Here is a 13,740-nt window from a genome sequence, read left to right on the forward strand (position 1 = left end):
GATAAAGAACGGTTGCATTTGAGCACCACTGGCTGCTGTAGAAGCACGATGCAACGGTGGGGATAGGATCGAAAAGCGTAAGGTGGAGCGACGGGAAGATCTGGCACGCCGTACGCAGCAACGGCTCTCTCAGTATTTCAGTTACACGTACACGATCAGTAGTTTCAATCCTCCGACCGCGAAGAACAGGAGGGTTTCGAGTTGCGCCACGATTCTTCTCGCCGCACTCTTCGATCGCGACTCTGTACCTGTTTCTCTCCTGGAACTCGCGACCAGCTGGCGCGTTTCGTGTTCGGCGAAGGACAGTAATTCGCGTTGCACGAAGCGCGCGCGCAGGATCGAAGGACCAAAGGCGCAAGGAGTTTTTCAAGTTCTCTGCCTCTCCCTTTGTTACGATAGTTTGCCAGTGGAAGATACAGCAACCAAGTCTTTCCAACTGAGGAGGACTGACGGTCGGATGCTTGTATGTACTAAGTTCGACAGGAGAATCAATGAGATGCTGTATTTCAGTTTCACAAGGTTCTTGTACTGTCAGTTGTCAGAGGAGAAAGTACTATAACGAAGTCACATGACTAGGGAAAGGGTCATTGAACATATGTAAAAACGTAGAACTTGAGTTCAGCGGAGAGATATTGTGAACACGTGTACAAAAATCTGTGCATGTTCATTGAAAATTGTTTGACGTTTCCACGCTAAAGACAATCCGTTCTCTGTTGTCTGCTGGATGATGATACATCCGCACGTGTAGACGCAATAGACAAGCCGAGAACGGGAAACATTAATTTTGTTATTGCACGAACACATATATGCTTTCTCCCATGCGTCATTCCAGTTTCTCTCCGAAGAATGATTGTACGTACACGTGCTTGGCACGATTGCAAGGACGGGGGACAGAAACCTTACGACCAGCATGGTGTCGAGTGTGATAATTAGTATCACGCGTTGCTCGGATGAAACGATAGTTTCAGCAAACACCAAACGCGCGTAATAAACTCATTTTGTACGTTTTCCCTCGAACGAATTTCCGATCGATCAGTTTCTGTTTCGAAATATATTTACACAAACGTGTCGTTCGACTAGTAGAACTCCGAGGCTCAGGTGAATCGATGAACATTAATAAGTACACACAGCGAAATGATTCGTAGACATTATTTATCAGCGTTAGATATCTGCAATATTATCTCGAGTACGGCTAGGGTAAACGTCAGTATTTTTATTAGAAGCCTGCGATAATCAGATAAAATTATATGCTAACAGAACCGAAGCTTAAACTACTGAGTGGTAAATTAAGCGAACTAGAAGAAGGAATAAGTGAGAATTTGCTGACTGTGTTCATACAAGTTTGAGGACACGAATGTAAAGCAGGACGCCGGCACGGCACGATAACGGGTTGTCTATAATGCGATAACGATCCGCGCACAAGGTTACGATTCAGAGTTTGCCATCACGGTTGCTGCAACGCTAGTAGAAAAACGCGACCTGCATATAGCCCCCGAAATATAGAACGTAAATGAGTCATTGCACTGAAAACGGAAATGAGGAACAAAGGTTTCGCTCGTTTAGCGCAGACCGTCAGCGGAGCTCGTGTTTAGGCAATAGTATCGCACAGTATCGCACAGTATGTTGATCGAGAGGTGAACCTTTCTTAGAAGAAACTGACATTTACTTAGGCTTGTTAATCGAATTGTGATCCCGCGTGAGTCGTATCTCAAACAGACGAAATCTTGAACGAAGTGAGTGTTTTTTTTTTTAACTTTTCATCAGTCGTAAGTTCTACACGTATGTGTATTTATACGAGGAGATAAGAAAGGAATGGTATCGGAAATTGGCGTTATAAAATGCCGATCATGCATTTTACGAGCGCGAGTGAATTATCAGCAATAATTGTTGGTCGTCGCTGTCTGTGATACTACGAAAAGTGTAGATACACCTGTGGAATTCCCCGAAACGAATAGAAATCGTGAGTGTTTTAGTGTCAAGAAAGAGAGGGAACAGACTTGAGTACGCTAGTACTTTTCGCGGAGAACACGCGCTTCGGCAAGAGGAACCGTTGAAGTGTTTCTCACTTATTGATACTTAACACGTTACGAGGCGGAACTGTTAAAAACTTCGTAACAATAGAAGTTTTAAACAAGCATGACAGCATCTAATGTAACGCGTTATCACCGGAAGATAATATATAAAAGAATTCTAATCTCTCCACGAAAGTAAATAACGTTTTTATCGAAGAAAGAGAAAGACACGGACGAAGTGTACACGCTGAAAGCTGGCATTGATCGTTAAGTTCGATGCCGTGTAGATGATCAAAATATTTTGATATGCATTGTTCAAGACAGTGAATTCTGAAAAGCGAGCGGGAAACGAGCAGTTTCATTGAGTAAGCGCGGTTTTTATTGCGAAACGATTGCCACGAATTACGTAATTGAGAGACAGAGAAGAGACGTGTAAAAGCGCATTGAGGATGACCTTCGCAGCCTTCTTGTCTGTTCGTCCATCACTAAGAGAGAATAGCCCGGAGATAAGGACGATTTAATTAATACCCACCGGCAGTGATCGTTCCGACGGTGTTCGACCAACAATAATCCGGGAGAAGAAGATGCGGCACGCGGTGTCGGGACAGATAACTCTCGGCGAGGATTCGACGGGAAAAGCGTCGACGTGATCTTGTAGAAAAGGCGGTCGGAATTTGTTATGCCGTTTCTCTCTGCGCAACCGCAGGTGTATCGCGAGAGATATGACGGTCACTTACACTGCCGAAGTCGCTACCTGCAGAGGTCTCGGTTGCTTTCTAAAATTACTCCTAAGGTAAGCTCAATTCGCACGCGCTGGTCAAACGGCAAAACGCGATGCTCGCGTTTTTATTTTGCACATATCTAGATACATAGTTCGACGCGAGGTTGAATATTATACTTTGTTATTCGACTATACAGAAATTAACAGATAGAGAATATTCTCTGCCGCTAACTTTAAAGTCAATGTATGTGGAAATCATAATTTACGTCCAAATACTTGAACGCTGTCGTCAGACCGTCGTCGCGTCTACTTAATACTCCCGTTGGGTGTGCACTACAAAGTAAATAGTAATCGATTTCTAGAAACTAGCGCTCTGTTTAATCTATCGCAATCCGTTCTAATATGTGTCGATTCAGAATGGTGTGCAATTATTGGATACCACATTGAACATTTATTAAAAGTCACAGTTCCGTGAATGCGGAAGAATTCTGATTAAAATCACGTGTCGGGCGCGCACGCGAAGGATGTCAAGGGGAAATCCAGGCACTTCGTGCTCGATCAAAACCGACGAGACTCACCAATCTTCTCCGTTTTCGTCACTCGCGTTAATATTATGATTCATTGATTTTACTGCCCTAGTAACCCGCGATCTACTTATCACGCATAAGTCGTATTTGTGTTTCCAATCAAGAAAATCAAATTATACACGAATCTTGTACACGAGTATTTCCTTCTCGTTTCAATGCACTCCTCGATGCTGTTGTACGCACTTCGTAGTCGTTGACCCCTTTCTATTATTAGTTTAATTATGTTTTATTCGCGCCCGGAAGCAATAAACTCGCAATGCTTCGAATTCGTCACGTGCAATCGACGTTCTAAGTTCTTTGAAGTAACTGTTAGCCATCGGCAGTACTTTCTTTTACTTCCGGTCGACTCTATTAAGTCGTTCGGCCTTCAATGCAGAAGTACATGCTTAGCCGTTTTTGTTTTCATCGTAATTGAATATTCATATTGCACTCCACTCTTTACCGGAACGTTAATCACGATAAAAAAGCCTTTTTAACGTTCCAAGCTACCTTTACCAGTGTGTCTGTCCGTTGGACGCAACACTGTCGTTCATTTCGCGTTTAAGAATATTTCGTGATTATGTGTCATGCACAAAAATACAGTATAATGTGCATACATGCACGTATAATCATAGATCGTATTTTAACGTCAGCAGCGAGCAAATCCTGGCCGTAGCTCACTTTTATGGATCGATCCATACGTATTCCTTCTCTTCAGTCATTCTCAGATGTTACATATTCCGATTGCGTCGTACTAATATAATGGCATGTGGAGACAATGAGGAATTGTGCTAGAGTTTGTCACGCGGATACTAATCGTCAAATTCAAGGACGAGGCAATTACAAAATACTTTCGAGTCGCGAAACTCGGTGAATGTAAGAAAAAACGATCTTGTGACTTGACGATTGGAATGTTTCCAACTTGCAACGCATTTCCGTGATTCGGCAGACAGACGTATCGGTGTTATAGCCGAACCGCGAGATTATCATGAAATTTTCTTGGATTTAATCGACTCTTAAGATATTGGACGATATCGATCTGACAATTAGCTGCAGTAAATACTTTCGGTGTTACGTCTATTTTTGTCCGAACAAAAACTCCACGTTATCTAATTTATTTTGAGAAGCTGTTACTTAAGTGTGTCTCATTCCATATTTTTTCCTTACATTTTACTGGACGTTTCTCAGATGGCGAGCAAGTATATACAAGCTCGTCTGGCTGGATCTAGCCCTCTTCCTCTCAATTTACTACTCGCTTTCGGGTATGTACCGATTCCTACTGGACGACGATCAGAAGAAGACATTCGAGGCTGTGGTAGCCTATTGCAACGAGTACAACGATCTGATACCGTTGTCTTTCGTTTTGGGTTTTTACGTCAGTATCGTCATGACTCGATGGTGGAATCAATACATGGTAATACCCTGGCCAGATTCAATCGCGGTCTTCGTGTCCGCCACCATTCATGGCAACGACGAGAGAGGTCGATTAATGCGCCGAACCATCGTCAGGTATATGCAAACAGCGTACAAAGATATATGAAACTTGATTTCTAAGAAGAATTTCTTTTCGTTCTCCAGGTACGTCTGCGTTTGCTTAACGTTGGTACTGGCGATGGTCTCGCCGCGGGTTAAGAAACGATTCCCGACATTGGAGCATTTCGTGGAGGCCGGTCTACTGTTAGAAAACGAGCTGGTGATATTCGAGAGTCTGAACTCGAAGTTCCCCAAACCTAGCAAACATTGGTTGCCGATAGTATGGGCGTCGAGCATCGTGACGCGAGCGAGGAAAGAAGGTCGCATACGCGACGACTTTGCCGTGAAGACGTTGATAGACGAGTTAAACAAGTTCCGCGGTCTCTGCGGTAACCTGATGCACTACGATACCATTAGCGTTCCTTTAGTTTACACTCAGGTAAGCACGTCAGACGCACGGAGTCATAGCGTACAAGGACTCAACCACACCTACTCGTATGGTCAATCGCAATTTCTCTGTTTTTCCGTGCTCTTACTGTAGGTGGTGACGTTGGCTGTGTACACATACTTTTTAACGACCGTAATGGGTCGGCAGTGGGTGCAAAATTCGCCGAAGTCTACAGCGACGACGATCGATGTTTACTTCCCAGTATTCACGACATTGCAGTTCTTTTTTTACATGGGTTGGTTGAAAGTAGCCGAGACTTTGATCAATCCGTTCGGCGAGGATGACGATGACTTCGAGGTCAATTGGATAATTGATAGAAATTTACAGGTAGCGTATTTCTCGATAAAACCGTCTCAGCGAATTTTCTCCACGGGTCTTTAATTTTCTGTATACTTTTCAATAGGTAAGCTATCTAATTGTCGACGAGATGCACCACGAGCATCCGGAATTGATCCGCGATCAATATTGGGACGATGTATTTCCCGCTGAACTCCCATATACAGCCGCGTCGCAGGCTTTCCGCGAAGAACATCCGCAACCGTCCACGGCTGGAATTCAGTTATCCGCGGCGCAACAAGAACTTCAACCATCCTCGGTCAGAATCGATGAAATGGCGGGAGATTATCAGCAAAAGTTTAATAGTGACGTAGCGGACGATGCCATTTCCGGTATACACTTCACGGCTCATGGCAAAATGTCAAGGTTGGTTCCGGAGCAATACTATGCGATACGACCTCTTTTTTCTCTTATCAAATGTATAGAAGTCTGCCGAGCGTGATAAACGTAATAACACTTATCTTTTAATATCTATTACAGAAGTGCTAGTAGAGTGAGTGCACGGGATCGTACTCTGAGCGGAGGTTCAACGCCAAGTAACATAGGAGGCTCCCTAACGAGAATTAACAGCGTGACCAGTGTTCTGAAACGATTGTTCAGTAAAGAGGACAGGCCTGACAGCGGTCCATCGAGTGGTACTAAGACGCCTAGAAGACTCGCTTCGTCGAGTTCTGTGGCGTCATTACAGAATCGTGCAATCGGTATGTTTAAAAGCTTGCTTACAACTTATCGAAACGATTAATCGTATGATCGCGTTTAACGTGCGTAAAAACTTCTAGTAGATGGAGGAGGATCGATGAGGATCGGAGTAATCAAGGAGGAGGCGGATGAACAGATGACACTGACGTCGATGAAGTCGGAAAAGAGACCTCACGTGCAGAGCATATTTTCTCAAGGACCGCCACCTCCGAGTGCTCCTGTTGCCGTTCCTAGCATGGAAAAGACGCGAAACGGACATATATTTTCGACCAGCGCTCCTATTCCTATAACTACTGGTGTGTCGGTCGGCAGCAACGGCAATGGCATCCGCGATGGCAGATACATGTCAAGGTATGCATGAACGAGCATCCCTATTTGATAAAAGATCGTTTGATCCGTAAACCAATTGGACTTTCTCTTTGTGAGGAGAAATGAAATGATTTTTTGCCTTGCGGATTGCAGCTCACAACAAACTGCAGAGTCAGCGCGATCGAGTATAGCTTACGAACCAGCAACGAGCGTTGGTAGTGCTATCGTGGATGATCTTATTAGTACAGACAGTTCGTCGAGTGCCAGCATTACGTCTGTTGACGAATATTCACAATTGAGGACGGAAAGGCAAAAGCACAAGCAGGATAGAACGGCACAGAGGATGGCTATGAGTACGAGTGGGAGTAAAATGTTCAGCTCACATTCGAGGAGTCCTGGGGATAGTAACGAGCAGTTCTTATTATCGGAGCTAGCAAATACCTCACGCTTGTCCATGAATCCTCAAGAGGAAGGAGGAACTAATGACAAGACTGTTGAGACTAATCGTCTTTAGCAAAACCCTCAATGGTTCTATTTCGAAGTTTAACGTTTAACCGTGTAAACGGTATTTGGAAAAAATATATAGTTTCATATGATATTTAAAAAAGGTGATCAATAATTGATCGACTTAAAGCTTTGGCGCATTCATATAAGTGTCAAAATCGATTCAGTCTGATGAAGATCTATCTGTCTGTTATCACAGTATATACAAAGCTTTTTTTCTATAGAATGGAAGCAAGTATTAAATATTGCGTGATAGAAGGTGCATTGATATTCTTCTGGTTTTATAAGAAAATGTGCTGAACGAAAAGACTTTAAAATTATCCTTTACACTTTACGCGCAGTGTACTAATTTCTAACAAGATTTATGATGATCGACGAATAGTTCGTCTTCTGACGAAATTCTATTAAAAATCGTTTTGAACATCAACGATTACTGGCACAAAAAAAAACAATTGAAAGTACTACTGTGTATGAACAATGGGTTTGCTATGTACACCGGTATACCTATCAGTTCAAATTCTACGTATCGAGAAATGACAATAATAAATGAAACATTGTCATCGAATTCGTCTTAGAGTAATTAAGATTTTATACTTATAGAAAACAATAGCTAGAATAATTAAAATCGTTCGCGATTGAAGATAATTATAAAAACAGGGCTGTCTGTATGACTCTCGTCTTTTACGATACATTATTATTGATGTAAAAGATGATTGCTAGCGCAGGATAATATATGTATGTATAAATTTACATTAGTGTTACTTCTTTTTATTTAATTTCATCGTTTAAAATTATGGAAACTGACTAAACGCTCAAAGGGTTTCCGGTTAAATCAAAAGGCGTCCAAAATAAACGAGGGACCTTTATGACTTCTGCAGATTTCAACGTCTGCAGAAACATTGAAAGTGCCTATCTTGTGCCTATACAATCGAAGTACGTTTCACACTTATTTTATCGTTAAATAGATTCTAAGTTTATAGTTGTTTGAGCAGTACGTGATCGATATCACGGTCGAAACTTAGCGCTTTTGTACAGCAATGCGTTCGAGTAAGCACATTCCGCAATACACATTTAGGTCGATGACAAAGTCGCTAAAACGATCGCACATTCACAAGATTATTTGATACTAATTAATTTGATAATTTTCTTACATTTGTAACTTGGCCCACAATACTTTCAAGTAATACATTGAGTTTAACTACGAATAGTACGGCTAGTAAATTTTAAAGGAAAAGCGGAAAGTATTCCTCCTAAGGTTTCTGAATATCTTGTACTTATATATTATGTAAATATCCATGTACAGAAGCTTGTAATTAGAATTTAATACATTGCGTAATTGACTCTCGTAACTGCCTCTGTACAATTCACGCTAAATAATTAGTTTATCATTTTGGAATCACATTCCACAACTCGTGTAAACCCGATGGTGCTCATATTTATAAGCGTCATACACGATAGCGTTACAGTATTGAAATACCTTTTCGGATTGTTAGATAGAAATGTTGATTTTTTCTCGAATAAATAAAACTTACCTCTAAATTCGATGCACAAAATTCTGTTCCCAATTGTCACCAGATCCACAAATCACCCATATGTAAATCACTGAAGTTTTCCCGGGAAATATTAATCCTGGAAGTAATTTTCGTGTCGCTAGTATCGTGGAAATTGCAGTTCGTGTAAGATCGCGTAATTCCGTCGAACTTCGGGCACAGTCGTTCTGGTTCGCGAGCAGGCGTCGACGGCTTGGGTAGTGGGGGTCGTCAGTGGGTTGCCGTCGGCGAGAGGTGGCGGTGGTTTTGTACGGTAGAGGAAAGAAGGGTTAAGTGAGCCGTGCCGGGCCGTACAAGCGAGCTAGCGGTGGCGCGGCCCGTGCTCGTGCCATAGGGCCTCTGCCAACCAGTAGTGCTCGTCGATTCGTTTACAAGATGGCAGACGGTCCGTCCGCGGAAGACGCGGCCGCCGACTTGAGGGACAGTGATTTTCGTTTGACGAGGGAACGGCACAAACGTCAGGACGCCTCGTCTTCTATGACGTCCTTCATTGTGGGTCAGAATATCGCGAGACGCATCCGCCAAGACGCTTCGGTGTTCGAGAATCATCCTTATCATAGGCAACAACATCGGTCTCTGCGTCATAATTCTCATCTTTTACGCCGATACCCTGGTAATGCAAACGTTAACGGTGTCAACAACAACAATGGTGGTGGCGTCATCATGATCAACAATAACCATCACCTTCCAAATCATCATCAGTTCGTGAGCAAAAACGAGAGTGATTGCGTTGACATGATTTGTGTTACTCCGTTCACATCACCGATCAACGAGGATTACGAGGAAGAAGACGACGAAGACGACGACGACGACGTCGACGAGGATGACGACGATGACGACGACGACGACGACGACGACAACGACTACGATGATGAGTTAGATGAAGAAGATGACGAGATAGGAACGAACAGGAAGAAGAGTGCATCGAAAGAATATCGTGGCGGTGTTCGGATCGATGTAACAAAGACGGTGAAAAATGGAACGAGTGGCGGCGATAATAGTAATGGTAATGGTAACGGTAGCAGTAATAATAATTATAATAATACTAATAATAACAATAATGGTAAGAGTGGTGGTGAGGGTGGTGCGATGACCGGTCACGCGACCGCGATGGTGACGGCAACGGCGACGCGCGATGACAATGCTGCTAACTGTTTGGTCGGCGATGGGCGACGGTTGTGGACCACCGTTTTCCTCGACGCGGATGCTCCGAGAGTAGACGGCGCGGGTGCAAGCGAAATGAACGAGTGCCGTCGCGCGGAGGACAGGAACAGGGACGAGCACGCGTTAGAAAAAGTGAATCGCCTCGGTTGCGATAAGAGGAGCGAGGCCGGCGGCGACGGAGCCGAGGACGCGACACAAAACACGACGGACCGCATAGTTAGTGATGGCAGTAGTGATCGTGGTAGTAGTAGTGGTGATGGTGTTGCTGATGCCGCTGCTGCTGTTCCTACTTCTGGCGGTGGTGATGCTGGTGCCGCTGGTGCTACTGCAAATGGCCTCCTCGCCAACAGGCATCAGGGCAGCCCTTTTAAGGGACAAGTTAGGATGGCCGAGGACACCCTCGTCGGCCCTTGCGGCAAGAAGCGGTGCGCCGATCGATACGACAGCTCCGAGAGTTCTGACAGGTGAGCGAGTGAGACAGCTTCTTCTCTCTTTTCTCTTTCTCTTGTGGTTCGATGAACGCCTCGAGGAAGGGAGCAATAGGCGGAACGAACCAGAGACTTATCCGTATATATCTCTCTTTCGAGCTTGCAACTGACCAAAATAAGCAGTCACGTAATTGCGATCTCTTGAATTTTTCAGTACAATAGCGCGTAAGTATCATGTTCGTATGGATATCGTATCTTTCTTCTTTCTCATAAGTTTATTTGAGTTCTATATACATTCAGGTCATTGTATTTTGGCCGCACTTACACATTGGTATTCACTTACGGCGATCGGTACTTGTCCGTGTTTATTTTAGGTGAAAGACAATGAGTTAGGTGTACTCATACTTGTGCAACAGTGACTTTGACGATTTAACTGGTCACGTACACGTATATACGCGTGGTATTTACGTCTTTTCTTACGTACGTATCTATACAAGAGACGAACTTGAAACAGAAACGCGAGAGCGTGTATTGTACATAATACCATCAAATATGCAACTAAAATCTGACATTATCAGCCGGAGAACCTTGACGTTGAAGAAACATGTCGCGTATCAGGGATCGGTGGGGATATCGCAATTAGTGAGAAGGCGCGTTCGACAGGAGGCCAGGGGTCGTTGTACCGCGGTTACGAGACCGACAACCGTGGCTGCGTTCGATCTGTGTGCGCGGCGTGTTTATACGTTCGTAGATCCTGCCAACTCGTTCCCTCTTTCGCTCTTTCTCTTTTCCTCGGTTCCCTCTTCCTCACGAAGCTTCGTTCTTCCTCCATTACGTCCCTCTATGCTTGGTTCTCTTCCTACGTGAGCTTATCACGCTAGAGACGACGCGGTATTTCGGTCCCTGTTCAGTTGCTAACCGCCGAAAACTTGTATTCCATTCTGTTTCCAAGTGTTTCTCAGGAACCTGAAGAACTGTCTACAACGTTCACTTTCTTTCTGTCTTTCCTTGAAACGTATTATAAATACATATTCATTTTGTTCTATACACAAGTGAATTTACATAATCCCGTCCTAGATCTATCAAAATATAAGGATAAATATGTTTACCTTTTTCTTTTTCTTAATATTTGGATAGGACAAAATTACGAAGTATATGTATATTTGAAGTAGTTAATTTACACAGTATTTTACAATGTTCAGAAGTACGTATCTCAAATTGAAATTATAATATCTTCCTCTACGCATATAATTAACGATACCTAAAATACTATAAGTACTATTCCAAACTTGCGATAATCTTGTAGCATTTATAAATTGGCTTTGTATCACAGGAAAAATACTTAAAAACCTGTCTTTAACAGCTCATTTTTACACGTTTACCAGTTTTCCTCGCCACGATTAGCAATCGTGCATTTGATTTCGAAGGTAAAGGAAACGTAATAAAATTTTACTATCCTAACGGTTCTTTCTTACGATACTGAACTCGATTCGTACAGACAAAACGTAAGTAGATAGAACCATTCCAATCAGCCAAGCTATTATCCTATCGTGCCTTGCCTGTCAAGTATACAATTTTTTTTATCATTTACAACTTTTCCGAAGTAAGGAAAATGTTATCTGCATATTTTCGTCTCTGACGATGAATTCGTGTTTGCTTTCTCTCGTTCGTCTCCCCGGTTATTTTCTACATAGGAGATGTGCATCCAAGGAAAGAGATGAACAAAGCTCTCACTGAGTAATATTGATCTTGTTCCAAAATGTGGAACGTTAAGTTTCAGATTGGCAGAGAAGCGACTATGAACGTTCTGTTAGATGATAATATTTTAAGTTACGGTTTATCGGAGAGGACAGCACGTTTATTTTTTATTCACTCGTATTTTCCGCGTCCATTTCTCAGGCCGTACTGTTTTAGCAACTCGTCGCGTTTATCTCACCTACACCTATGTATTCGCGAGTGTTAAATCGCGATCACAGTCCACTACTCCTGCCTCGTTAAATTACACTTGGAATCCTCGTGCAACAATGTTTTTTTCGTTTGGGTTAATCGTTCGCCTAGAGATAGTCGCGTTTGACTTCGATAACGATTATCTGGTTACTGACGAGTATATCTCGTAGAACTTTTTTCGTCGAACGTACGTATAGTTGCAAGTAGCGTTCGCTTTTGGGAATCGTACCGTTTGAATAATGTAATGGGAAATATTCTCCTGCCATTATTATACTTCTCTTGGAATCACTCTATTCATCTTGTTGATCAGCCGATAGGAATATTTATCGAAATCGTCTGGAGTAAGTACTGCTGGTCGTGGAAAATAATTGACGCTCGATTCAAACCAGATCGTTAGCTCTCGCTGTAAAATAAATTTTCAACACGGTATCGGTAGATTTGCGGTATCAGTCACCGTGGAAACTAGTATATGAATTCACGTTTAACGTGGTTTTATCGAATTTCCATCAATAGAACTGCTATGAATCGTTTATACGCCCAGACACTTTTTTTCAAACGTTTATCGAATATTTGAAACAGATTTGATTCTGAAAAATGATTTAAAATTACATTTACTCAATTTGTTTTGGTCATTGTTAGATGCTCGTTTATTAATAGGTTTGAATATTAGCTGCATGCACTGAATAGAAATTGTGTTTTAATAGATTTTAAATTGCAATCAAGCTTGTAGTGTCGACGATTCGTGTGATCCTTCCACGTAAGCCTCTTGGTATGTAATATTTTCATGGCTGTGAGGAGAAGCAGCTCCTGCTGCGGCCGGGTCGACCGGTCGTGGCTATTTTTCGTGTTGTAATCGGTGAACGACCGGGTGTCCTTCCAATCGTCTTATCGCGGCTCGAATGCATCCAAATAATCGGCCCGAATTCAGCTCGTCGCTCGTTAATCTTTGCTTGGAGATAACCAGACGGCTACGCCACGCTAATCACCGACCCCGCGTGTCTTCGTTACCATTTCTGGAGCCTCGTGCTGCCTCGGCTCACAAAATGAAACGGTCAATCTAATTACAACGACTGATTAGAATTTCATCCGCGTGACAAAACAAGTTGAGTCATCCGATAGATCTGTCTGTAGACTTTTTCTGTATACGTGGCGAGCATTAGCAGATTTTATCTGTGGTTATAGTCTTTACGTGCGTGGAGGTTCGATGCCTGTGTGCGTCCGTGATAGACGTGTGAATGAAAATAGTCATAGGAGAAGGAATAGTAATCGATCGCATCGTGATAATAAACGATAGATAGCTATTATTAGAACGAAACAGCTGTTGATCGTTGTATGCATGCGTGTAACCACACGAGCGCGATTCGGAAAGGTCGCTTTGTTTTCCACGTGACGCAGTCGATTCTCTCTGGCGCGTTCAATTGGGTCGCGGTTTTCCACCGCGAGCCATGGTTTCTCTCGTCGGGTTTATTTTTTCTCGGCGGGCCGAGAGTCCGGTTCGGGGTTCTCGAGACGAAACACGAAACGTAGCGAAGCGGGGGCGATCTCGTCGCGACGCGAATCGCGTGGCCATGGCCGTGGCCGTG

The 13,740-nt window shown here is 43.2% G+C and overlaps 2 protein-coding genes across 3 annotated transcripts in view; both read left to right on the plus strand.

Annotated features, from left to right (window-relative positions):
* The first annotated feature begins 94 nt into the window (after positions 1-94).
* On the plus strand, positions 95-8,607 carry LOC108627452 (bestrophin-4). 2 transcript variants are annotated; one of them, XM_018028715.2, is made up of 8 exons: positions 95-2,805; positions 4,488-4,808; positions 4,878-5,211; positions 5,314-5,547; positions 5,624-5,922; positions 6,037-6,257; positions 6,339-6,606; positions 6,718-8,607. In XM_018028715.2, the coding sequence occupies exons 1-8, from the start codon at positions 2,735-2,737 to the stop codon at positions 7,076-7,078; spliced, it is 2,109 nt and encodes a 702-aa protein (XP_017884204.1). In that variant the 5' UTR covers positions 95-2,734; the 3' UTR covers positions 7,079-8,607. The 2 variants fall into 2 exon arrangements, with proteins under 2 accessions (XP_017884204.1, XP_017884203.1); XM_018028714.2 differs by having other exon boundaries at positions 100-2,805; positions 6,336-6,606.
* Positions 8,608-8,845: 238 nt separating this feature from the next.
* The window catches only part of jing (AE binding protein 2 jing), an 85,363-nt gene continuing 80,468 nt past the window's right edge, over positions 8,846-13,740 (plus strand). The window contains exon 1 of the mRNA XM_018028739.2: positions 8,846-10,246. Within this exon, the coding sequence (XP_017884228.1) occupies positions 8,994-10,246 (1,253 nt within the window). The 5' untranslated portion in view covers positions 8,846-8,993. The remainder of the gene's footprint in view (positions 10,247-13,740) is intronic.

Source organism: Ceratina calcarata, unplaced genomic scaffold (assembly GCF_001652005.2).
Source record: "Ceratina calcarata isolate Rehan_Ccalc_2016 unplaced genomic scaffold, ASM165200v1 scaffold471.2, whole genome shotgun sequence".
NCBI classification, from domain to species: domain Eukaryota; kingdom Metazoa; phylum Arthropoda; class Insecta; order Hymenoptera; family Apidae; genus Ceratina; species Ceratina calcarata.

Coding starts and splice junctions, on each gene's coding strand:
- LOC108627452 (XM_018028714.2), top strand. CDS start 2,735: ATGACGGTCACTTACACTGCCGAAGTCGCTACCTGCAGAGGTCTCGGT. Junction 5,212..5,313: donor TTCCTTTAGTTTACACTCAG/GTAAGCACGTCA, acceptor CTCTTACTGTAG/GTGGTGACGTTGGCTGTGTA. Junction 6,258..6,335: donor ATTACAGAATCGTGCAATCG/GTATGTTTAAAA, acceptor AAAAACTTCTAG/TAGATGGAGGAGGATCGATG.